Raw genomic sequence first — 19,303 nt, 5'->3', positions numbered from 1 at the left:
CACGATGGTTGTGACCGTGGTCGAATGAACAAGGGAAAGCCGTTGTGGAGGGCAAGAGCCCACCCCGTCGCAACAGAACCTGTTTCGCCTGACCAACCTCTCCTCCTCCTCCTCTGGCTGAGAGAGTGAGCGCCCATCCACTAATAAAACTCGTCCTATACCATCTGTCTGCACCCGCCGGCCGGCCTTGTTTCGCTGTCTCTCTCCGTCTCTCTCCCGCGAAATTCATCATACTGTACTGTATATACCGTACTGTATGTATGGATGTACCAACCGACTTGGCCCGTTCCCCCCCATCCATTCTTTCACCTCGCGCAACAACACACACTCACACGTGCTCGTGAGCCTTCCCACCATTATATCTGCTCGCCACGACTGCACCGACATTGTCGCCCATCTGTATTTGGACTCCCCAGCCTTCTGGAGATCAGCAACTCGCGCTCGCATCGCCGTGGCGTGATCACGGTCGTCTTGACGAGGCGGGTCCGCCCGCGATAAGCTTCGCGATGCCGTTCAACGCTCCAACTTCCTACCACTCCAACGTCCCATCCGCGTCCTATTCGCCCTCCATGCAGGGCTCCGGCTCCCTCAGCGATAAGGCGTCCACTTCATCTCAATCCAACACCGTGAAGAGCCATTCTTACACTTCACGCGGCCCGTCGATCGATAGCGGAAGGCCCTCTGCCACTGGCCAAGGTGCTACACCACGCGGCTACCAGCCCCGACTCTCCTTTTCCCAGCGCACTTCGAACGAGTTCATGGGCCAGCGTTTTGACTCCGCGGCGTTGTTGAGTAATCTGGAAGCGGCGTGCCAGTCTGCCGATCAGAGCTTCACACAATCCCTCCAGGCGTCGACCGCGAGCAGTCGCGCGCCCTCGGTCACCGCTCTACCATCACAGCCACCGCGACTACAACATTCTTACAGCACAGGTACTACGCCAACGATTGGCAGCCCGTCCTTGACGCAGAGCCTCGCGGCGACCGGCAGAAAGATGGACGATATCGCCGTCCCCCAGAGCGACGCGATCGGCGCCCGCAACCCCAAACAACGTTACAGCGATGAAGAGGTCAAGGAAAACAAATTTCTGAGGAAGAAGACGGGCTTCACAAATTTCGTGACGAACCTCGTCAGCTCGCCGCGACGACCGGCGATCTCCGCGCCTGAGAACCCTGTCCATGTCACGCATGTTGGCTATGATCAGGAAACGGGTGAATTCACGGTGGGTCGAGCCCGGCGATGTTCATCGCATCGCACCGCGTTCGTGGTCGCATCTTCACAGTCAAGCTAATTTCTCTTGTTGCTAGGGTTTGCCCAAGGAATGGCAGCGAACATTGCAGGCCAACGGAATTACCGAACAGGAGCAGAAGAAAAACCCACAGGCAATCATTGACGTTGTTACATTCTACAAGGAGAACACGAACACGGGCAGCGATGATTATCTCTATCACAAATTCGACCATGCGAATCCGGGAGAGAGCCCACAACAGTCGATGTCAGCGGGTACCTCTCAATACAGTCCCCTCAGCCCTGGCCAGTCTGGCTCAGTAGGCAGTCCGCCGGGAAGTCCACGCTTCCCCAGGAACGAGGGCGAAAGCTTTGAAAACCCTCGCGCACCTCCGCCGGTCCCTCGGGGTGCAAATCAGGGATTAGGACTCGCATCGTTATCTGGCCAAGCGTCGAGTGGCAGCTTGCTACCAATGAGACCTGCTCCAAAGGCGCCAATGAGCATGTCTACCAACATGGTTCCTCAAAAGTCTTCCCTGTCTGGATCAGGGCAGGTGTACCACGCCGCGGATAGCTTCTCCGCCGTCAAGCACTCGGGAGCAACAATGACGGAGATCACATCCAACTCGCAAAACCGAACTCGTTCGAACACGGGGCCCGCACAGCATTACCAACCGCAGCTGCAACAACCTACTGCATCACCTTCGCATTACCAACAGCAGCAAGAACAAGCTATGAAGGCAGCTCAACAAGCACTCAAATCACCGCCGATGCTCGAGCGCTCGCAATCGGAACGTCAGCCGACCAACACTCTGGCCCAGCAGTTGCTCCTGCAACAGCAACAGAAACAGCAGCAGCAAATCCAGCAGGCTCAAACGTTGGCCCAGCCAGCACAGGTTGTACCCGCCCAGCATGCGGCTAGTACGGCGACTGCCGTTGCAGGTGTGCGACCCCGTCCGAGACAGCGTGCGCGACAGTCCATATCGGACGCCGAAGTTCTCAGCCGACTGCAAAACATCTGCAACAGCGCCGATCCGACCAAACGTTATCGGCAGTTCGTCAAGATCGGCCAAGGCGCGTCAGGAGGCGTGTACACCGCGTTCGAGAACGGCACCAACCAATGCGTTGCCATCAAGCAGATGAATCTTGAGCAGCAGCCCAAGAAGGATTTGATCATCAACGAAATTCTTGTCATGAAGGGCAGCAAGCAGAAGAACATTGTCAACTTCATGGACAGTTTCCTCGTCAAGGGCGATCTTTGGGTGGTGATGGAGTACATGGAAGGCGGCAGCTTGACCGACGTCGTCACGTTCAACATGATGTCGGAGGGCCAAATCTCTGCCGTTTGCCGCGAGACGCTTTGCGGTCTCCAGTTCTTGCACTCCAAGGGAGTCATACATCGTGACATCAAATCGGACAACATCCTCTTATCCATGGAAGGAGTCATCAAATTGACCGATTTCGGATTCTGTGCGCAGATCAACGAATCCCACATGAAGCGCACTACCATGGTCGGCACTCCGTACTGGATGGCGCCTGAGGTCGTCGGCCGCAAGGAATACGGACGAAAGATTGATATTTGGTCCCTCGGAATCATGGCCATCGAGATGATTGAAGGCGAGCCACCGTATCTCAACGAATCGCCGCTCCGCGCGCTGTTCTTGATCGCAACCAACGGCACGCCCAAGGTCAAGGAGGAGCATCAACTCACACCAACATTCCAGCACTTCCTGGATTTCGCGCTAGAGGTCGACCCGGAGCGAAGAGCTTCAGCCGGAGAGTTGCTACGCGTAAGTTCTTTTCCCACATCGATGACTGACGGCGTTCAAGACTGACATTGATTATTTTGTAGCACCCGTTCATGCACATGGCCGAGCCGCTCAGTACGCTCGCGCCCCTGGTCAGAGCAGCTCGCATCGCTAGAGCCGAGGAGAAAGCGAAGAAAGGTTCATGAGTACTACGCGCAGTGAGTCGGTCAAGGGCTTGCTAGGGGATGGATTCCCGCGTCCTGCCACAAGCCTGAGATCCATCAGTCCGCGGCCATCATTTTTTTTTCGCGGTCAGCACTAAAGCATTCGACGCTGGCCGGACAGGGACGCTCCGTGCATTCCGTCGAACAGATCTACGTGACATCTGGTTAGGACATCATTTCAATCTGAAGAGTCGACATCAGCGTGCGAGAAGGCACGCCGAGTCGCCTCACGACATTTGTGCGGCGAGAGCAACGCAAGGCCCTGCGGTATAGCCAGTGGAGCAGGAGGCATCATGGACACGGCAACATGGAAGGCCACGAGAACGCCTTTGCGGCATAGAGAGGGAGAGGAGGGAAGCGTATGCAGCGGGACCGTGGTCCTGGTGGTGGTGGTGGTGGTGGTGGTGGTGGTGAGAGAGAGAGAAACAACCTTGGAGGATGACCGGCAAGCGAATTGATTTTGCGCGACGCTTTCTACACCTTCCGCTGGGCAGGCCCCGACAGTCGTCGGGATTCGCATACGAAAGAAGGAACACAATCCCCCCGCCCCCGACATAGCCCGCTCGAATTGAGGATGCGTGAGGCTTCAACTTGACCATTTCTACCATTATATCCTATTGCTTTATTATTACCGTAAAGGTTACGAAGAGATCCGAATTTCCCCCCATCTGCGCATAGTAGATTCCATCCCGAAATAAATCCCACATGTGAGCGATCACCGTCCGACGTGCGGTTCTGCTCGATGTCTTTTCGGTTGACAAGTCGACCATCGTCCCATCGTGTTTCCACATCTGCTGCTTCTTTGAACAACCACATCACGTCATGTGGCCGGCTGCCTCTTTGTGGTCCGACAGGCCGTCGTTCTGCCGTACGTGTGTGCTGTCAGGTCAGAGTCGGGATCTCGTTCGTACATCGTTCCCATCCCGGCTTATTAGTGGGGGGGTAACAGCTGTTCACAAGACAAAAACAGGCCCGTCGCCGGCTGTGAGAAGGGACGACGATCCTCGGGGTCGGTCCGGGGAAAACCCGCGCGTCCAATACACCTTATTACAATCAAATCACTCCGCAACCAAGGAAATCTTCGAGCAACGAAATGCGGAGAAGGGAGGCCGAATCTCTGTCGCGCGGCGGCGGCGGCGGCGGGTTAGATCTGGTCGTTCACATGCAACGGCCGTTTGCGAGGGATCGATCGTTCTCGCTTCGGTCTCTCTCGGAGGTTCTCCTCCTCCTCTGTGTGTGTGTCTCCTGCGTACGATATCGTCCATCGTCGTCCCTCCGAGGACGGGCGAGTCGGATGGCTTCGAATGAGGCTGCCTAGCACTGCCTCCCCCGTCCCCCGATGGGCAAACGCTTGACGAGTGTCATGATAATCATAGCCGAATCTATCGAGACGATGATCAAGAGAGAGACCACCTACTTACCCGCTGTCCACCACGCAGATGATTGTGATGATACCAGAGCATCATCATTCCACGACAAAGGCAGCGTGGGGATACATATATCCAAAGCAAACGAGACCGTGACGGCCGGCGAATCCCCAACGAGCCGAAAGCTGCTTATCATTATTTTTATCGTTGTCCCTCCCCGACGTCCAGGCAGGAGATTATTGTTATGATTATTTTATGATGGAATTGTGCATTGGATTGATCGCCGAGCTCCCTCCCTCGCTCCCTCGCCCGACTCTCCAGCTCTCGGCATGTCCAATTCGTTGCGTTCCCGTCCCCCATGACACATGACACATGTCAATCGACTGTGGCACGCTTCATTTGTGAACCGGCATAATAGTTGAATAAAAAAGGAATCAAAAAAAGGAGACATACCTACACACACCGTCTTGGTTGCAGGGCTGTTCCTCCGCCGATTGCCTCTGCATAGATTGATCGGCTTCGTTTATCGTCAGCGGGCAACATTGTGTGAGGCAGGCTGGCAGGCTGGCTGGCTCGCTGGACGTGAAGGACCGAGGGAAAGCAAAACGCGGAAAGTTGCTCCTTTCGTTGTATCGCAGAAGCACATGAACTTATTGGATTATGATGCATCGTGGGAAATTGCCGCCGTCAGCAATCTGTTGTTCAATGATCGCATAGGATTTATTCTGAACAGTAGTAAACAACAGTCGGTGTCCCAATGATACGGTATGGAGGAGACGGATACTACTGTAGATGGTCGCCCGAGTATGTCTTTTGTCTAAAACCCCAAGCCCGTCCTCGGGCCAATCACAACAATCATATTGCACCCCCCTCAAAGGCGTTCCCGGGCGAATCTGGGACCATTTTTTTTCCCTTTTGGACGGTGCCTGCCCTTGTTATTACAGTAATAAGTAATACTGGTAGTGCAGTGCTAGTAGTGTCGTAGATGTAGTATGGAGTATCAATCTTCCACCGACTACTGTACAACTGTACAAAGAATATAAACGAGTGAGACCACCACCACATTCGCACCCTGTGCCTGTGTCCGCCTCAGACTACTAATAACTGCCCGCCTCTCCGCCAGCTGCCATCACACACATCTTTGTGCCGAACGCCTCTCACTCATTCTCTCACTCACCATCGCGACTCCTTCCCTCACACAACACAAACCCACACACACACACACACACACACGCACACACGCACACACGCGCGCACACACACACACACAACACCGCAATCATGTCGGCAACCAAGACCTTCACCTACTCCGATGTCTCCGAGCACACCACCAAGAAGGACCTCTACATGGTCATCCACGACAAGGTCTACGACACCTCCAGCTTCGTCGACGAGCACCCGTATGTCCTCTCCCTCTCCCTCTCCCCCCTCCCAATGGCTCCTGGCCCCTACGAACCTCTCCCTCCAATAACCCAGCCGAGCCAAAAAAAAGAAAGAAAAAACAAAGCAGAACGACTCCGCACTGCGCTCGGCGATCATGGCCCGATCCTCCAAATCACGAAAAGCGCCAGAAAAAAAAGACTAATCATCCCCGGGATTCGATAGTGGTGGTGAGGAGGTCCTCCTCGACGTCGGTGGCCAGGACGCCACCGAGGCCTTCGAGGACGTCGGCCACAGCGACGAGGCGCGCGAGATCCTCGAGCGTCTGCTCGTCGGCGACCTGAAGCGATTGGTAAGTCGGCCTAAGCCCCTTCCCGAACACCCTCCTCTGCGGCGCGCCGCAATCCGTTGAGGAGTATCTCCGCGCGCGCGGGCCATCACAGCCACGGCGGACAGGCGGACGACGATCGAGGACGGCCCCGGAGAGCTCACCGACTGACTTGCTCGCCCCTGCAGGACTCCGACCCCAAGCCCAAAGCCGCCGTCGCCACCTCGTCCAGCTCCCTCAAGCCCGCCGCCAGCGGCGGCCTCGGCTTCGGCACCATCCTCTTCGTCGGCATGGTCGCCGTCGGCGCCTACATGGCCTACCAGTCGTTGAACCAGGACTCCACCAAGGCATAAACGGGGGGGGGGTTTCTTTTTGGGGAAATCTCGCAATAGAGGCCTCACGGCGCGTGGGACACACGGGTCTCGCGGGACACGAGATGGAGAGGGTTTGGGTAGCAGACGTCGTTGGAGGGCGAGAAGGGTGGCGGCGGTGACGGGGGAGGCCGTCGTCCTGCCTCGAGGAGGTTGTGGATAAGGGAGAGGCGATGGATCGCTTGCGATTGGACGAGAGATCGTCGGCGCCCATCGCCTTTCTCTATCATGGCTTCTCTCTGGTGAAAGGGAGCCGGCATGGGTGGGACGGCCTCCCGCACGGCTCATGCGCGAGTCGGAGGGGCTGACACGGAAGCTCTCACGAGCAGTGTCGGGGGGTTTGCCCTACAGATCGATGCTATTCTCCCCCCATATGGCTGAAATCTGGTTCGTCTTCCTACACGTGAATTTGCACTCTTTCGGACGGCTCAGGCAAACTGGGGGGAGGAGGGTACATAAATGTGGTTAAATTATTTTTCTCTTTAATATTCTCGAGGTTTTGTCTCGTGGTCTCCCGCAGGTCTGGGCCACTCTCTTCCTTCCTTCGGTCTGACGTGCAGAGCACGAGACGATCGCCGGACGACGGTTCGGCTGCGAAGGCGATCTCCGCCAAACGCATCTCCGACGCTGTCTGGGTTCATCGTCCCCGTCCAGGCCGTCTCCCTTGTTTGTGGACGGAGAGGTAGATACTCCGACCGGAGCGTCATGTCGTGTCCGAATCACGGGACCGGCGGATACATGGCCGGCGCAGGATCCCTGAATGTTTTCCAAGTCCAAAGCCCCCCCCCTTTGGGAGAAATTGCCTATCCAGATCGCTAAGAACGCCTTCGTCCACTCGTACGCCATGCCCAAACGCATACTCGCAGCCGTCGTCTCATCAAATTCCCCAGCGAGCCATGAGCAACTAATTGCTGCTGGTCCTGGGCAGCTAGTGAAGTTACAGGTCGCATGCTGACATGTAACAAGTTGAGCTTCTGTGGGGAGGGGGCAAAGGTGTGCTCTGAGACGAGCTCTTGGCCCGAAGGAAATGCAGGAGTCCTGATGGACGGCAGCCCCTGGGACATGTGCAGGCCACGTCGATCCCGCTTGAGCTGTACATGAGTTGCCAGAAACATGTCGCTGTCCACTGCGCTGATGCGCCTTGCACGTCCCTCTCGATGCTGTAATGCGGATGCGTTGTTCCTCGCTTTTGGTGGGACAAAATCGCGAACAGATCCAAAAAAAGACCATGGCAGGGGCGATCTGTGTCGAGCCGCACAGCAGGCTCTCCGCCTCGTCTGCAGTGCTCATGGTCGCGTGAACAAACCATATGCTTCGCTGGCGATTTCCTGTACCGGTTTCGATGCCCTGGACCAAGCAGCTCTTGAAGTAAGATTAGAAAAATCGTCGTTCAAGTCGCGTCATCACACACTGTCCTGCGCGAAAATAAAGGGCTCTTCGTCGTCTTCGTCGGGCTCGTCCACATCGGGCAGGCGAGGACTTTCCGGAACGCCGCCGCTGCCCGCCACTCCACTCGCACCGATTCCTGCGCCGCTGCTCAAAGGAGAACGCTCTTCGACTATACTGTGAGTAGATAGTCGCGAGCGAACGTAAGGCATGTGTGCGACGACGCGGGACGGTGAGGACGAGGTCGACAGCCCTGGCACGTTCGAGAGTCGGCGGCTTGGCGGCGTGCTCGAAGTCTGAATCAAAGAAGACGAACTCATCTCTTCCGCGAGCTGCAACCCCGGATCACGTCGACTGCTGTACTTGGCCAAGTTCACGGTGTTATCGCGAGCGACCGGGCGCGATCGGAAGCTGGGCAGATCCTTGACGCTTTCAATCTGGGAGATGAATGAAGCGATATCGTCGTCGTCACCGGCGCCGCCGCCGCCTCCACCTTCTTTGCCACTGCCAGAGCTACCGGGCACGGCACTGGGGTCGTTGAGCTGTCCTGATTTCTCCTTGGACGAGTCACTACCGCGGCCAGAGCTTGTGGCGCTCTCGCCGATTTTGCTGCTCTGCGAAGTGAAGCGCTTGCTGCGACCCGCGAAACTACTGCTGTAGCGATGCACTGGCGCCGGCTTGGGACTAGCAGAGCCGGATGATGCAATGGCGGTCTCGTTCGGAAGGGAGGGTGCGCGGAGCGCTTGCTGCGGCAGGGTGTTCAGGGAGAGACGCTTGCTCGCAGACGTTCCGGCAACACGTGAGAAATATGACTCGGATCTGCCGGCCGAAGTACTGAAGCCTGCTGTCGAGCGTGGAGACGACGCCAGAGAGCCAGCCTTGAAGGGCGGGTTTGACACCAGACTTACCGATGGGCGGCGGATGAGGATGGCATCGCGATCCTGCCGTGGACGATCGGCTTCCTCATAGCTGGTTTCCTCGTCAAGCATTCGCTGCCTAAGCTCTGCAACCGGGGAACCACGTTTGTCAATCCCATGAAAGGTGCCAAGACTTCCATAAGCGCCCGCTGGTAGCCGTTGCGGCAGCACTGTATTAGTTGAGTTGCCGGAGTATGTTCGGGCTTGATCGTTCTGGGCGGCGCTCGGCAAGGAGCGGCCGCTTTGCACAGCAGGTGCACGATTGTCCAATCCTCGAAATCGTGAGCTCAGAAGTGCCTCAGCATCATCGACCTCGAAATCGCAGTTGGTCCGATAATCGACCGATATCGAGAGTGGTCCAGCTGAACATAGAAGAGGTGCAGTACTATGCGTGCCAACGGCTGAGCCAGAGGCTTCCTCCGACGGACAGAGTGGAGTGTATAGGGTGTCTCGATCGTCTCGAACATGACCAGTGCCTTGACGGATGCGATATTTGAGTTTCAACGCCTGTGCGCTGCCGGGATTTCGAGCGAGTCTCTTGTGCAGTTTCCAGGCGGGTAGATAGCGTGCAACCGTGAACAGGGATCGGAAGACGACGACACCTTTTTTGTAGACATTTGGTAGAGCATCGTCGAGCTCAGATGGCTGATAGTCGTTCTTGTTTCCCAATTCGATAGTCCACCGTTCAAGCACGATTTCCTGGGCCCTGGAACTGCTCTTGGAGGAGTTGTGTTGCTGCTGCTCGAATTCCGAGGAAGAGCCTAATGCGCCACCAACATCCCATCGCTTATCGGCTTCGTCCACGATCACCAGTGCTTGATTGTAAGATAAATGTGAGGTATCGATGTAGACTTCTGTGACGAGGGGTTGCGGTCGGCGTTCGAATAGATTGGCTCGTTTCCACGGACGGAGGTCTTCCACTAGCACATTTGTATCCTCGAGAACTAGATTGAACTACAGCGATTGTCAGCCTGCGTGTAATGTGAGGAGAAGATCGGGGAAGTGTCGACACGCAAAGAGCATTAAATGAGTATCATTCAAATGGCAAATTCCAAGACGGTATGGGAAAAATCATAGACACGCCAATTATGTGAGAGTAGAATGCATATCTTCTAACAGATGGAGCCTCGCGCACACCGGAGCTTGTACCTATGACGCTGTCGCAACTCCCCTGTCCACCTCCTCGACCGCATATTCACGTTCGAGCGTTTGCCCATTCCGCGTGTATGCTACTCCGCGAAACTTTTAATTTCACAACTCGAAGACACTGCAAGCAGACGATGAGCAGAATAGAAATTTGATGTTGAACTCACCCATCGGTTCATCTTTGGTTCCCCGTCATGGTTCTCGACCCGCGGTAAGCTGGCTCGAGCAGAGCATATGGTCAAGGCAGCCTTCGTGTAGAAATTCTAAGAAGAAACATCAGCGCTTGCGGAGTAAAGCGCCTGTGGGTGAACCAACCTGTACGATCTGATGTAGCTTCTGCGTTTCTTTGTCCAAGGCTGTCGATCCCGGACCCTGCCGCAGAGCATCGACGCCAGAATCCTGCGGTACTCTTTCGTTATATGAGACAAGATCTTGACTCGACCGTGATCGCATTGGTGGTCGATCTCTTGAGCTGTTGCGTTCGGGGTTCGCGGCAGCTCCGGTGCCTCGATTGAGAGGTCGCGGTAGTTGATGCATGGCGGAATGTTGTGAGGATTGGTGTATGGACGGATTTAGTGTATGGATTGGGATAGTAGATGGGCGTCTGTATTCTGGCGGTGACTAGAACGGCGTGTAGATGGGTAGGGAATCGCAAAATAATCGCTCCATGATGGTGACAAGTGAATGCTTAGGAGAGGTCCGTAGGATGTCGTGAGCACCAGAGATCGGTCGTGGCGAGGTCAAACGAAGCAGAGACAGAACGAGGATGGGGTTGAACGATGGAAGTGTGTGTGTGTGAGAGAGAGAGAGAGAGTGAGAGAGCGATCGTAGAGGTCGTCCTAGCTCAGAAGGAAGACGACATGATGACTACCTGGATGGACGAAAGAGGTACTGAGGCACCCGCAGCAGCAATGACGGAAGACGGTGATATACCTAGGTAGATTGCAGGAACGACAAGAATGGAGATAATGATGAGTCGAAGCAGCAGCGGAAGGAGCAGGACCGCAGTACTGTATGTAATAAATGGGTCCAGATGCTGGACTGGACCAGGAAGTGCTAGAGCGACACTGTAGGCAGACAGCCAGCCAGACAGACAGGCCGCAAGTGTCGTGTGGTAGTATAGTAATCGCAGTCGGGTGGTGTATAATAATACATAATAATAAGAAGTGGAGGGAGGCACACGACTGCCTGGCGTGACGGGCGGCGATGATGGTGGAGCTGCTCCAAACTAGTGCCAAATGGACGGAGATAAGGGTCCTACAGTACTCTCATCGGTAGACTGGCCGAGCTTATTGTCATGACTACTGGATGCCCGTGAGAGCGAAACGGACCCACGACAAAGGTGCTACGGTCGGTCATTCGTGTATGATCTCCCTATTCATCGCCGTACATGCACAGGTAGGTCGTCGGCAGAGCTACGTCCGTGTGAGCGATAGATCATCAATGTGAATTGGGAAGGGAAGGGAAGGTGAAGCTGCTGGGTCCCAGAACCATGATGAGGCGCCAGCGAAGCTTCCTAGGTATGCAGCAGGTCGAGTCCTCCATCATACCTGACAGGCTGGACTGTTTTGGAAAGGGCATGGTTACTAGGTATACGGTGACTGGGGTACTGCATGTGGGCTGTCGCACTCACAAAGGTGCGCCGATGAGTTCACCGGGATCCATGGATGCTTGCGGTGATGCCAATACTGTAGTACTAGTCATCATTACCCTCACTCACCTCAGAAGCTAGCTGGGGAGGTATAGACGATGTCTGCGGGTAGGATCATGATCCATGTATCCAGTCCGGTCCAGTACCTCTGCATTGTCCTATCCGGTGTCCAGAGAGTCCGTGTGCACGTTCTGCCTGCAACTATGCTGTCGCCTTTTATGGCTCTCACTATGGATGACATGAGCCACCGGCTCTACATTGTTCCCAGCCTGGAGGCTCCGGGATCATCATCAGGCAGGCCTTACGGACAATGGTAAAGGTAGAAAACCCCCATATGATAAGAGAACAGTCGATACTCTGGCGTGGTGAATCGACTCGGCATCATGCCGGGACGACAGGCGACTCTGTCACACGCGCGGCGTGGCATGGCATGTCCTTGCGGGAACGACAGGATACAATAACCTTGGAACAGTGCGCAATGACGGGCCTGAAAATGACTGGAAAGCCGGCTGCTGATTGTCGCTGATCATGCTCCAAAAGTGGCCGTCTGGGTTCGTTCGCGCGCCCTTTCCTCGTGACTCCCGTGCTGCTCCCAGAACTCAATCTGTCTGTGCGTATTTAGACGGCAACATGCATTTGATGGCCGGATGATGCTCCTGCTACGTGCGGCCTCCCTGTCCATCACCTTCACACTCATCCTCCCAAGGCCACCGCCGCCCGCAACACATGAGGAAATCCCCCACAACCGGCGCGTGACACGCAGCTGACCGCTGGAATGGAAGGGGAGCGGCCCGGTGAAAGGGCGGTCCAGTTGCATGGCAGGGCTCAAGCGGAAACTGGGGAGGGGCGCTCGAGAGGGAGGGAGGGAGTGCCGCCAGCAGCAGATGACTCCCAGCATTGCATCATCCGTCAAATGACGCCGCCATCAAACACACACACATACATTGTCGCGACGCCGGTGCTTCTCCTGGGAATGCAGTCGACAGCTCCCCATCACAACAATCCACCTGCAGATGAAAGGATAGAGGTAGGTACAGCGCGGTAGGCACATGTCGAGTTGAAGAACACGACAGTCCTGCGCTCCATATCGCACATCCACCCAGCAGGCACTCTGTCTCATCAGCACCAGGCGGCGGCTAGTGACGATCCTTGGGAAGGGTCCACGAGACAGCCGATCGATCACGAGTCTAGTCTAGGCGACCCTCACGCAAATGCACAGATTCACTTTTTGAGGGTCGGTAGAATAGCCACGACTGGGTCAGCCAAGAAACTCGTCACCCGAGAACAACGAGCCCCGGTTGAACTATGGAATCCTCAAAGAGCTTTGCCCCATTGATAGCAGGAATGGATTCGCGCTGCGCCTGTTATTATAGCTCCCATAATCGAGATAAGGACCTCTTTGTCGCCGGCGACGATGCAGAGATAGACGTCCGTCTCTTATCAGTGCCCCTTCTGTTCTCTATGTTCGGTAAATCGCGCTCTCGACCGAAGAGACGCCCTTTCGGTGCGTCACATCGCGAACAGACAAGGAACAGCCGGCCGGCTTTCTGTCTGTGTGACCTCTTCGCCAATCTGAATCGGGGGAACGAGTTCTGCGTGAATACGATGTCCATGTCTCGAAGCGTTTCTCAAATAGTCACGTGCCGGCGTTCGCTAGGCTTGCAGATCGTAGCGATACCCGAACTTGGACAAGTTCAAGCTGCCTGTAGGACGAACCGCGTCGTTCGACAACGATACGATCGAGAGGTAGAGGGCGAAGTTACTCGGTGACGATCACACAATGCATGTATCAACTATTGAAAACGAGCTTCTATAAATACGATAAAATATAGGAATCTATCGACGTCACGCTCCCCGCGAATGTACATCAAATCCCCGACGCACGTCGCATGGCGAGCTGGAGTCGTCATCCTGCCTCCAAACGAGGTTTGCGGATGTCGGAATCTGAGCAAATGTGTAGCAAATGCCAACGCAATGGGACGAGCTCGTACCCTCCGGATGTACCAACATCCATCCCATTTGATCTCCGAGGCGCTGAAGCGACTTCGGAGTATCCGCGTGTAGATGATGAATGAAGCGCAATGCAGACATTTCACTTCTTGCTCGAAGCGCATGGTTTAGCGCCACGAGCGTCCAGTAGAGACTGGTCACAACAGCGTGGCTCCGTGCGCACTCGCAGGATCTGCCGAGGGCGAGCGCATGCATCGAGTGTCTGTGAAGCTTGCGACATGAGATTCCAAGGCGTGCTTACACAGCGCCCGACGTCGCTGGGGTTCAGTAACGTCGTCCTCGCCGGCAATGCGTGATCATGTCCACTGGACTCGTGTGCATGGCTAGGCTTCATATTCTCAAAATCGCTAATTGCGTCGACTTCCTAGAGCCAACGGTCGGGGTGTCTCATCCGGTCGCGTCCGCATTGCTCGCCTTTTGAGCCTTGTTTCCTCTGCCAGTTGTGGTCGTGGAATTGAGCGATCTTTTGCCATTGACGTTGACTGACGTAGCGCTCGATGTTGACGCCGGGTCTGCTGCGTTTCCACTGGCATCAACGATTCTCCTCGACGGCGCTGTCCGTTGCGCTCGGGCGCTGCGATCTACACCTCTGTGAGACTTGGCATCGCCATTGGTTTCGTTGACGATAGCAATGTTGGTGTTATGGGTGTCAGCAGCATAGGGATCGCCGTTGTCGTCTTCCGTGTCGCCAGTGGCGTCGGCGTCTTCCACGCCAATCACAACACCTGGCTCCGGGGGAGTCTCGTACGACACACCCGCCCCTTCCAGGTTCTGATGGGTCAGCGCTTCCTCCCGATGCATGGGCCCATTGAGTCCAAAGACGGAGCCATTCATGACCATGTCATGCGTCACGGGCGGTTGTTGCATCGCGCGTGGCGTTGACACTGTTTGTGCCTGCTGCAGCCCTGCTGACGCTCGATACGGTCGCGTGTTGATTTTAATGCTAGCTCGCCATTTTGCGATTAGAGCCTCGGCGTCATAGTCCATTTTTGCGGCAGTGGTTTTGGTAGACATGGCGTTCACAGAACGCATGACTGCATTGGGGATTGGAACAGTGTTGGGCGGATGGTTGAGGTAGTCGCGCGGGAGCTGGCATCGAGACAGTCGATCGTACTCTGCTTCAAGATGGAGGGCCCGCTGTTGTGCCGTCTCCAATGCCGTCGATAAGTTGTGCGATCGCTCCTGTGCATGATGAAGCGAGCGAAGTATCTCCAAGTTCCAGGTAGATGTTTGCTCGGATTCAGACATCGTCTGCCAATGCTCCCAAGTCGCCGCGAGATGACTTTGGTGCTTCACGACCATATCATCGGTGACAAGATCCGTTCTGGGTGAAGCCCCTGCCTTTACCCGCAGGCACTTGCTCAATGCTTCAAATTGTCGCAAGCCTGGCGGACCTATCGACCATGAATCTGCGGATGGGAATGGCGTAACGCAAAAGAGCGTGCGGGGCGCTGGTAGCACAGCCAGGCATAGACCGGGAAAGGAAAGGGAGAAGAAGTCAAAATCTTCGAACAAAGTGGTTGGCTTCGTTCGTTTCTGCGCCGCTTCGAGGCTACCGAGTACTTCGCGGAGTGCCATCTCCGCTGCACGCCCCAGTTCCGCAGCTTCTTGGAGCTTTGACATGCTTTCACTTTCATATTCAGGCCTGGGAAGTTTGCTGCCATCAACATGGCGACGCATCTCTTGCATGCGCTGGGCTTGGCCCGAAATGTGTATATCCGCGTGAGTCTGCGTAGTGGAGCGTGGCGGTAGATCATTGATGACACCTGTTGTGAGCCAATTCGCGCTGTTGAATACCGTCCGTGGCAGATCTGTCTCTTTCCCAGGCGTAGGTCTTGCCGTTGGGCTGTTCTCGGAAGTGTAATCACTCATCCGATAAGGCTTGCTATTCGATGCAATCTGAGACGTTGCCACGCTCTCAGAGCGTCTAGAGTTATCGTGATTCGCGGCATTTGGGCCATCGTTGCTGCCGGGTCCTGCTCCTGCATTTGCGCCTTTCGTGCTAGTCCTGGGTTGTCGCCGCGTTATACCCCCACGAATCTTCCTGATCTCATCCACGTCGTGTACGCCATCTGCCGGCTTCGGGTTTTTCGGCTTGATGTAAAGATCAAGATGTCGCCCGAGAGAAGAGGAGGTGAACGCCTGCCCGCAGAAGGGACAAGCGCGATCTTTTGATGCTTTCGTGCCATTCGCGGCTCCTGTCGAGCCTGGCGAGGATAAGGCTGTCTCGTCGTCTGCCATGATGACCTTCGGCGCGGTTTATGATTAGAGGATGGCTTCTGGACTTGGAGTACTCCAAACGACGTCATGCGCCGACCGCAAAGTTGACCATTCTCGTGTTTGCAGCAGAACGTAAACTGATTCTGGCTTTGATATGATCAGCCACTCGGATTTCGCGCACTATTCGACATTCGCGTGCGGTGAAAGGTGCGGCGAACGGAGAATCGCGATGATCGCTGTTGTCTTTGTCGTTGCTGAGAATTGTTTGAGAACCTTGAAATGCTATGAATGCAGACCCCAAAACCCGTGCGGAAGCTTCCGTGGGAGGACGGCCATCCAATACCTGTCGCGGAAACTGGCATGTAGTGTGCTGGAAAACACGACCTTACAAGTTACTAGTAAAGATCACTTTTAACACTCGTCGGTACAGCATGGAGATAAATTTAGTAGGGATTCATTATTTTGATTATATAAAGTTACGCAATCGTAATACCGAACGCAGCAGTATTGTCCCAGCTTTGAACAGTAGAAAACCATACAGACGTGATGGGGTATCTGCAATCTGACAAAGAGATTCGTAAAGCATGTTCTGTGCACATCCTCAGTCTTATCCCGTGACGGGTCGACTAATGACTTCAAGCGTGGTGGACCGCAGGAGCAGTCTCGGTGGCGGCAGCGGTAGTAGTCACTGGCTGAGCTGTCGTGACGGGCGCGGCACCGGGGATCACACCAGTGGTTGCAGTTGTGCTGGTGGCGCTGGTTGGGGTCGCAATGTCTGTGGCCTGCGCCGTAGCAGGACTGACAGGGGCGGATTCTGGCAAGTCGTTGGTAACAGCACCAGTAATGCTGGCGATGACGGCGTGCCACTTCTTCGCGTCCTCAGGGGTGTGGGCCTTGAACTCAAACTCCTTGGTCATGGCGAGCTTAGCAAGGGCACCCTTGCTGCTGTCCTTGCCACGAACGTTGAACTTCGCGCCGTCGACGGCTCCGATCAAGCAGTCGGGCAGGTACAAGCTGTTCTCGGGGGAGGGGTCTTTGGCGAAGTCATCGTCGGTCTTGAACTCGTGCAGGTACTTGGACGGGGTGACGACGTAGTAGCTCGCGTCGTACTTCTTGAGCAGACCCTGCTTTCGCTCGAGGGATCCAGCAATCAAGGGACGCGAAGCGCGGTGGTCCTGGTTGGCGAAGGCAATGTTGCCAACAGCACGCTTCGGCGCGGTGGGGTCGATGAGGATACCAGCGTTGCGGGTAACGAAGGCGTTCCACTCGTGGTCAGCGGGGATGCGTTGCACGTGTGCAGTAATGTCTCCGTAGAGAGTACGGGTGTGTTCAGCTTGGCCAGACACAACCTGGTTGAATTGGGCGATGCCGCTCTGAAGGGTCTGAAGCACGTGAGCCTCGAATTGGGAGAAGTTGCTCTGAACGGCAAGCATGTCCTCGCGGATGTTGTTCTCCTCAATTACTTGCTTGTGGAGACGGTGGTGAACTTGACGCTGAAGAAGGTAGGGGTCCTCGTGGGCCTTGACGGATCCATTGGAGTCGAAGGAAGCTGTCTGCTGGCCCAGCAACTCGATATGCTTCTGGGACACGGTACGAGCTTTGTCAACCGCCTTTGAGCCCTTGCCGGCGCCCTTGGTCAACTCTTTCGTCTTGTGCTTGATCTCGGCGTGGAGGCGCTCAAAGATGGGCAAGATGGTGCCCTTCAAGGTCTTCGCAGTCTCGGCGTTGCTGTTGGCCAAGCCTTGGGTGTTGGTGCGGATGTTTTCGAAAAGACCAGCAACACCTCCGACGGTAGTCTCAAAGTGGTGACCTTCCTTCAAAGGTGTGCTAACGGTCTTGAGGACCTTTTCGTACTCCTTGCCGTTGGAGGCAGCGAGCTTTTCAGTGGCAGTAACGTAGTCCTCGAGGTACCCGCAAGCATGCTTCCACGCCTGCAGACGCTCGTGGAAGAGCTTGGTCACCTCGCTGGCATCCTCGTCCGGGATGGCATCGTCGTAGTCAGTACCAGCGGTGGCAGTGCGAGTAGGCAGAGTTGCCTCGTGTTGTGCTGTGGTGGCCATGATGTTGGATGTGTATGTGGTATTAGAAGTAGTTGTGTGTGTTGTACAGTGTGATCTGACTTGGGAAAGAAATGCCCTTTAGGAGCGGTGTAGATCTCATTTATAACATCGGTCGACAATGATCAACCAGCCAGGGCCCCACTACGGAATCTACTCTAGTGGCTGACGACAATGAATGCGACGTCATCTGGAAAGGAGCAAGTTCCAAGGTTTCAAGAAATTAAGCTTCCAAATAATTCGCTTCCTTTCGTGCCCAACGCGCTCTGGCACTTTCCGGCAGTAGTGATGAACAGTCCATTGGTGTTACCATAGCTCTTCACCATAGTCCACACGACTTGTTCTTGTTAGCCCGACGAGGATTGTCAATAGGATCCGGACGGCGGCAAACTATCGACGCGATGACAGAATGTCGCCATCCCCTTCCACATGAGTTTCTACACCTACCTAGGTATCGTTGCCCTCCAAATTCCCTACATTTGAGCGTCCATCGTCGAGAAGATCACACTTTGTCCGGTGGGAGAGTGCGAATCTGCGCTCCTCACCCTTACAGCCATCATCAGACACTCTTTTGCGGATGAATCCCTCCGAATTCAAAGGCCATCAGAGATTATAGCTACCTCTACTACGTTGTTGCCCACAAATTATCGTTTCATCGTATTCGAGCTGGAGGGGCTGGAAATTCTGACCCCTGACGTCATCTAATACAACGGCGTTCGTGGTTCACAGACGCCCCGAAATTCGAAAAAGTCCAGTGGCTTCTGCGTAATTGAGTCCATCTGGCCAGGAAACGGCATGTAGAGGGGGGGAATGACGACTTCGAGCACCGCCACACAAGTAAAATGATCTCACCAAGCGATGGACTAATTTGTAATCTTGGACATCTAGCCAGACGTTGGCATATTGTATGGCAAAGGCAAAGGCCATGATGATGATGATCTTCTTGTTCCAACAACCATCCAGGGGCTTTCTTGGTGTCGATGACATCGGCTCCAAACTAGACGATTCCAACCCCAGCGTCACACTACATCTAACCAGAAAGCAATCATAATCTGACTCCTGATCTACGAGGATACAGTACATTCGCGGCGTTATAGCACAAGTTCTGTATGTTGGAACGACATCGCCGTCGCCTAATGAATGAATGGACTTGATCGTGATCGTAAGGTACACGCCCGTGCAAACTGTCTTCGCTAGGGTTCGGGGCGCCTCGAAATATCATTTTCGTCTGTCCGATTCTGCTATGGAGATCATTTCTTTGCAGTGCGAGGCG

General features: G+C 55.1%; 8 protein-coding genes across 8 annotated transcripts; 3 read left to right on the top strand and 5 right to left on the bottom strand.

Moving 5' to 3' along the window:
- Positions 1–569: 569 nt before the first annotated feature.
- Positions 570–3,179, top strand: K489DRAFT_317788 (Pkinase-domain-containing protein; the record flags this gene model as incomplete). Its single annotated transcript, XM_033601264.1, has 3 exons — positions 570–1,220; positions 1,306–3,015; positions 3,078–3,179. The coding sequence occupies 3 exons, from the start codon at positions 570–572 to the stop codon at positions 3,177–3,179; spliced, it is 2,463 nt and encodes an 820-aa protein (XP_033460579.1).
- A 2,666-nt stretch (positions 3,180–5,845) lies between these two features.
- K489DRAFT_409375 (putative cytochrome b5) lies at positions 5,846–6,625 on the top strand (the record flags this gene model as incomplete). Its single annotated transcript, XM_033607571.1, has 3 exons — positions 5,846–5,964; positions 6,170–6,296; positions 6,461–6,625. 3 exons carry the CDS (start codon positions 5,846–5,848, stop codon positions 6,623–6,625), a joined length of 411 nt encoding a protein of 136 aa, XP_033460578.1.
- Positions 6,626–9,063: 2,438 nt separating this feature from the next.
- K489DRAFT_301509 (uncharacterized protein) lies at positions 9,064–10,328 on the bottom strand (the record flags this gene model as incomplete). Its single annotated transcript, XM_033600433.1, has 2 exons — positions 9,064–9,900; positions 10,260–10,328. Coding segments are annotated over 2 exons (906 nt in total), but the record flags the coding sequence as incomplete, so codon positions are not given.
- A 2,516-nt stretch (positions 10,329–12,844) lies between these two features.
- On the top strand, positions 12,845–13,550 carry K489DRAFT_198965 (uncharacterized protein). The gene has a single exon (XM_033599587.1). The coding sequence runs from the start codon at positions 13,049–13,051 to the stop codon at positions 13,511–13,513; it is 465 nt and encodes a 154-aa protein (XP_033460576.1). The 5' UTR covers positions 12,845–13,048; the 3' UTR covers positions 13,514–13,550.
- On the bottom strand, positions 13,551–14,175 carry K489DRAFT_198979 (uncharacterized protein). Its single transcript, XM_033599588.1, has one exon. The coding sequence runs from the start codon at positions 13,946–13,948 to the stop codon at positions 13,589–13,591; it is 360 nt and encodes a 119-aa protein (XP_033460575.1). The 5' UTR covers positions 13,949–14,175; the 3' UTR covers positions 13,551–13,588.
- A 775-nt stretch (positions 14,176–14,950) lies between these two features.
- Positions 14,951–16,288, bottom strand: K489DRAFT_337070 (uncharacterized protein; the record flags this gene model as incomplete). Its single annotated transcript, XM_033602215.1, has 2 exons — positions 15,660–16,288; positions 14,951–15,539 (listed from the first exon to the last, which is right to left on the bottom strand). Coding segments are annotated over exons 1-2 (924 nt in total), but the record flags the coding sequence as incomplete, so codon positions are not given.
- A 250-nt stretch (positions 16,289–16,538) lies between these two features.
- K489DRAFT_379533 (uncharacterized protein) lies at positions 16,539–18,079 on the bottom strand. The gene has a single exon (XM_033604674.1). It carries the CDS (start codon positions 18,031–18,033, stop codon positions 16,609–16,611), a length of 1,425 nt encoding a protein of 474 aa, XP_033460573.1. The 5' UTR covers positions 18,034–18,079; the 3' UTR covers positions 16,539–16,608.
- A 603-nt stretch (positions 18,080–18,682) lies between these two features.
- Positions 18,683–19,259, bottom strand: K489DRAFT_198895 (uncharacterized protein). The gene has a single exon (XM_033599586.1). The coding sequence runs from the start codon at positions 19,111–19,113 to the stop codon at positions 18,754–18,756; it is 360 nt and encodes a 119-aa protein (XP_033460572.1). The 5' UTR covers positions 19,114–19,259; the 3' UTR covers positions 18,683–18,753.
- Between the last annotated feature and the right edge of the window lie 44 nt (positions 19,260–19,303).

Source organism: Dissoconium aciculare, assembly GCF_010015565.1.
Source record: "Dissoconium aciculare CBS 342.82 unplaced genomic scaffold K489scaffold_5, whole genome shotgun sequence".
In the NCBI taxonomy this organism is placed as follows: Eukaryota; Fungi; Ascomycota; class Dothideomycetes; order Mycosphaerellales; family Dissoconiaceae; genus Dissoconium; species Dissoconium aciculare.
Note: the sequence above shows the minus strand (reverse complement) of the source record. Positions and strands in the feature narration are given on the sequence as shown.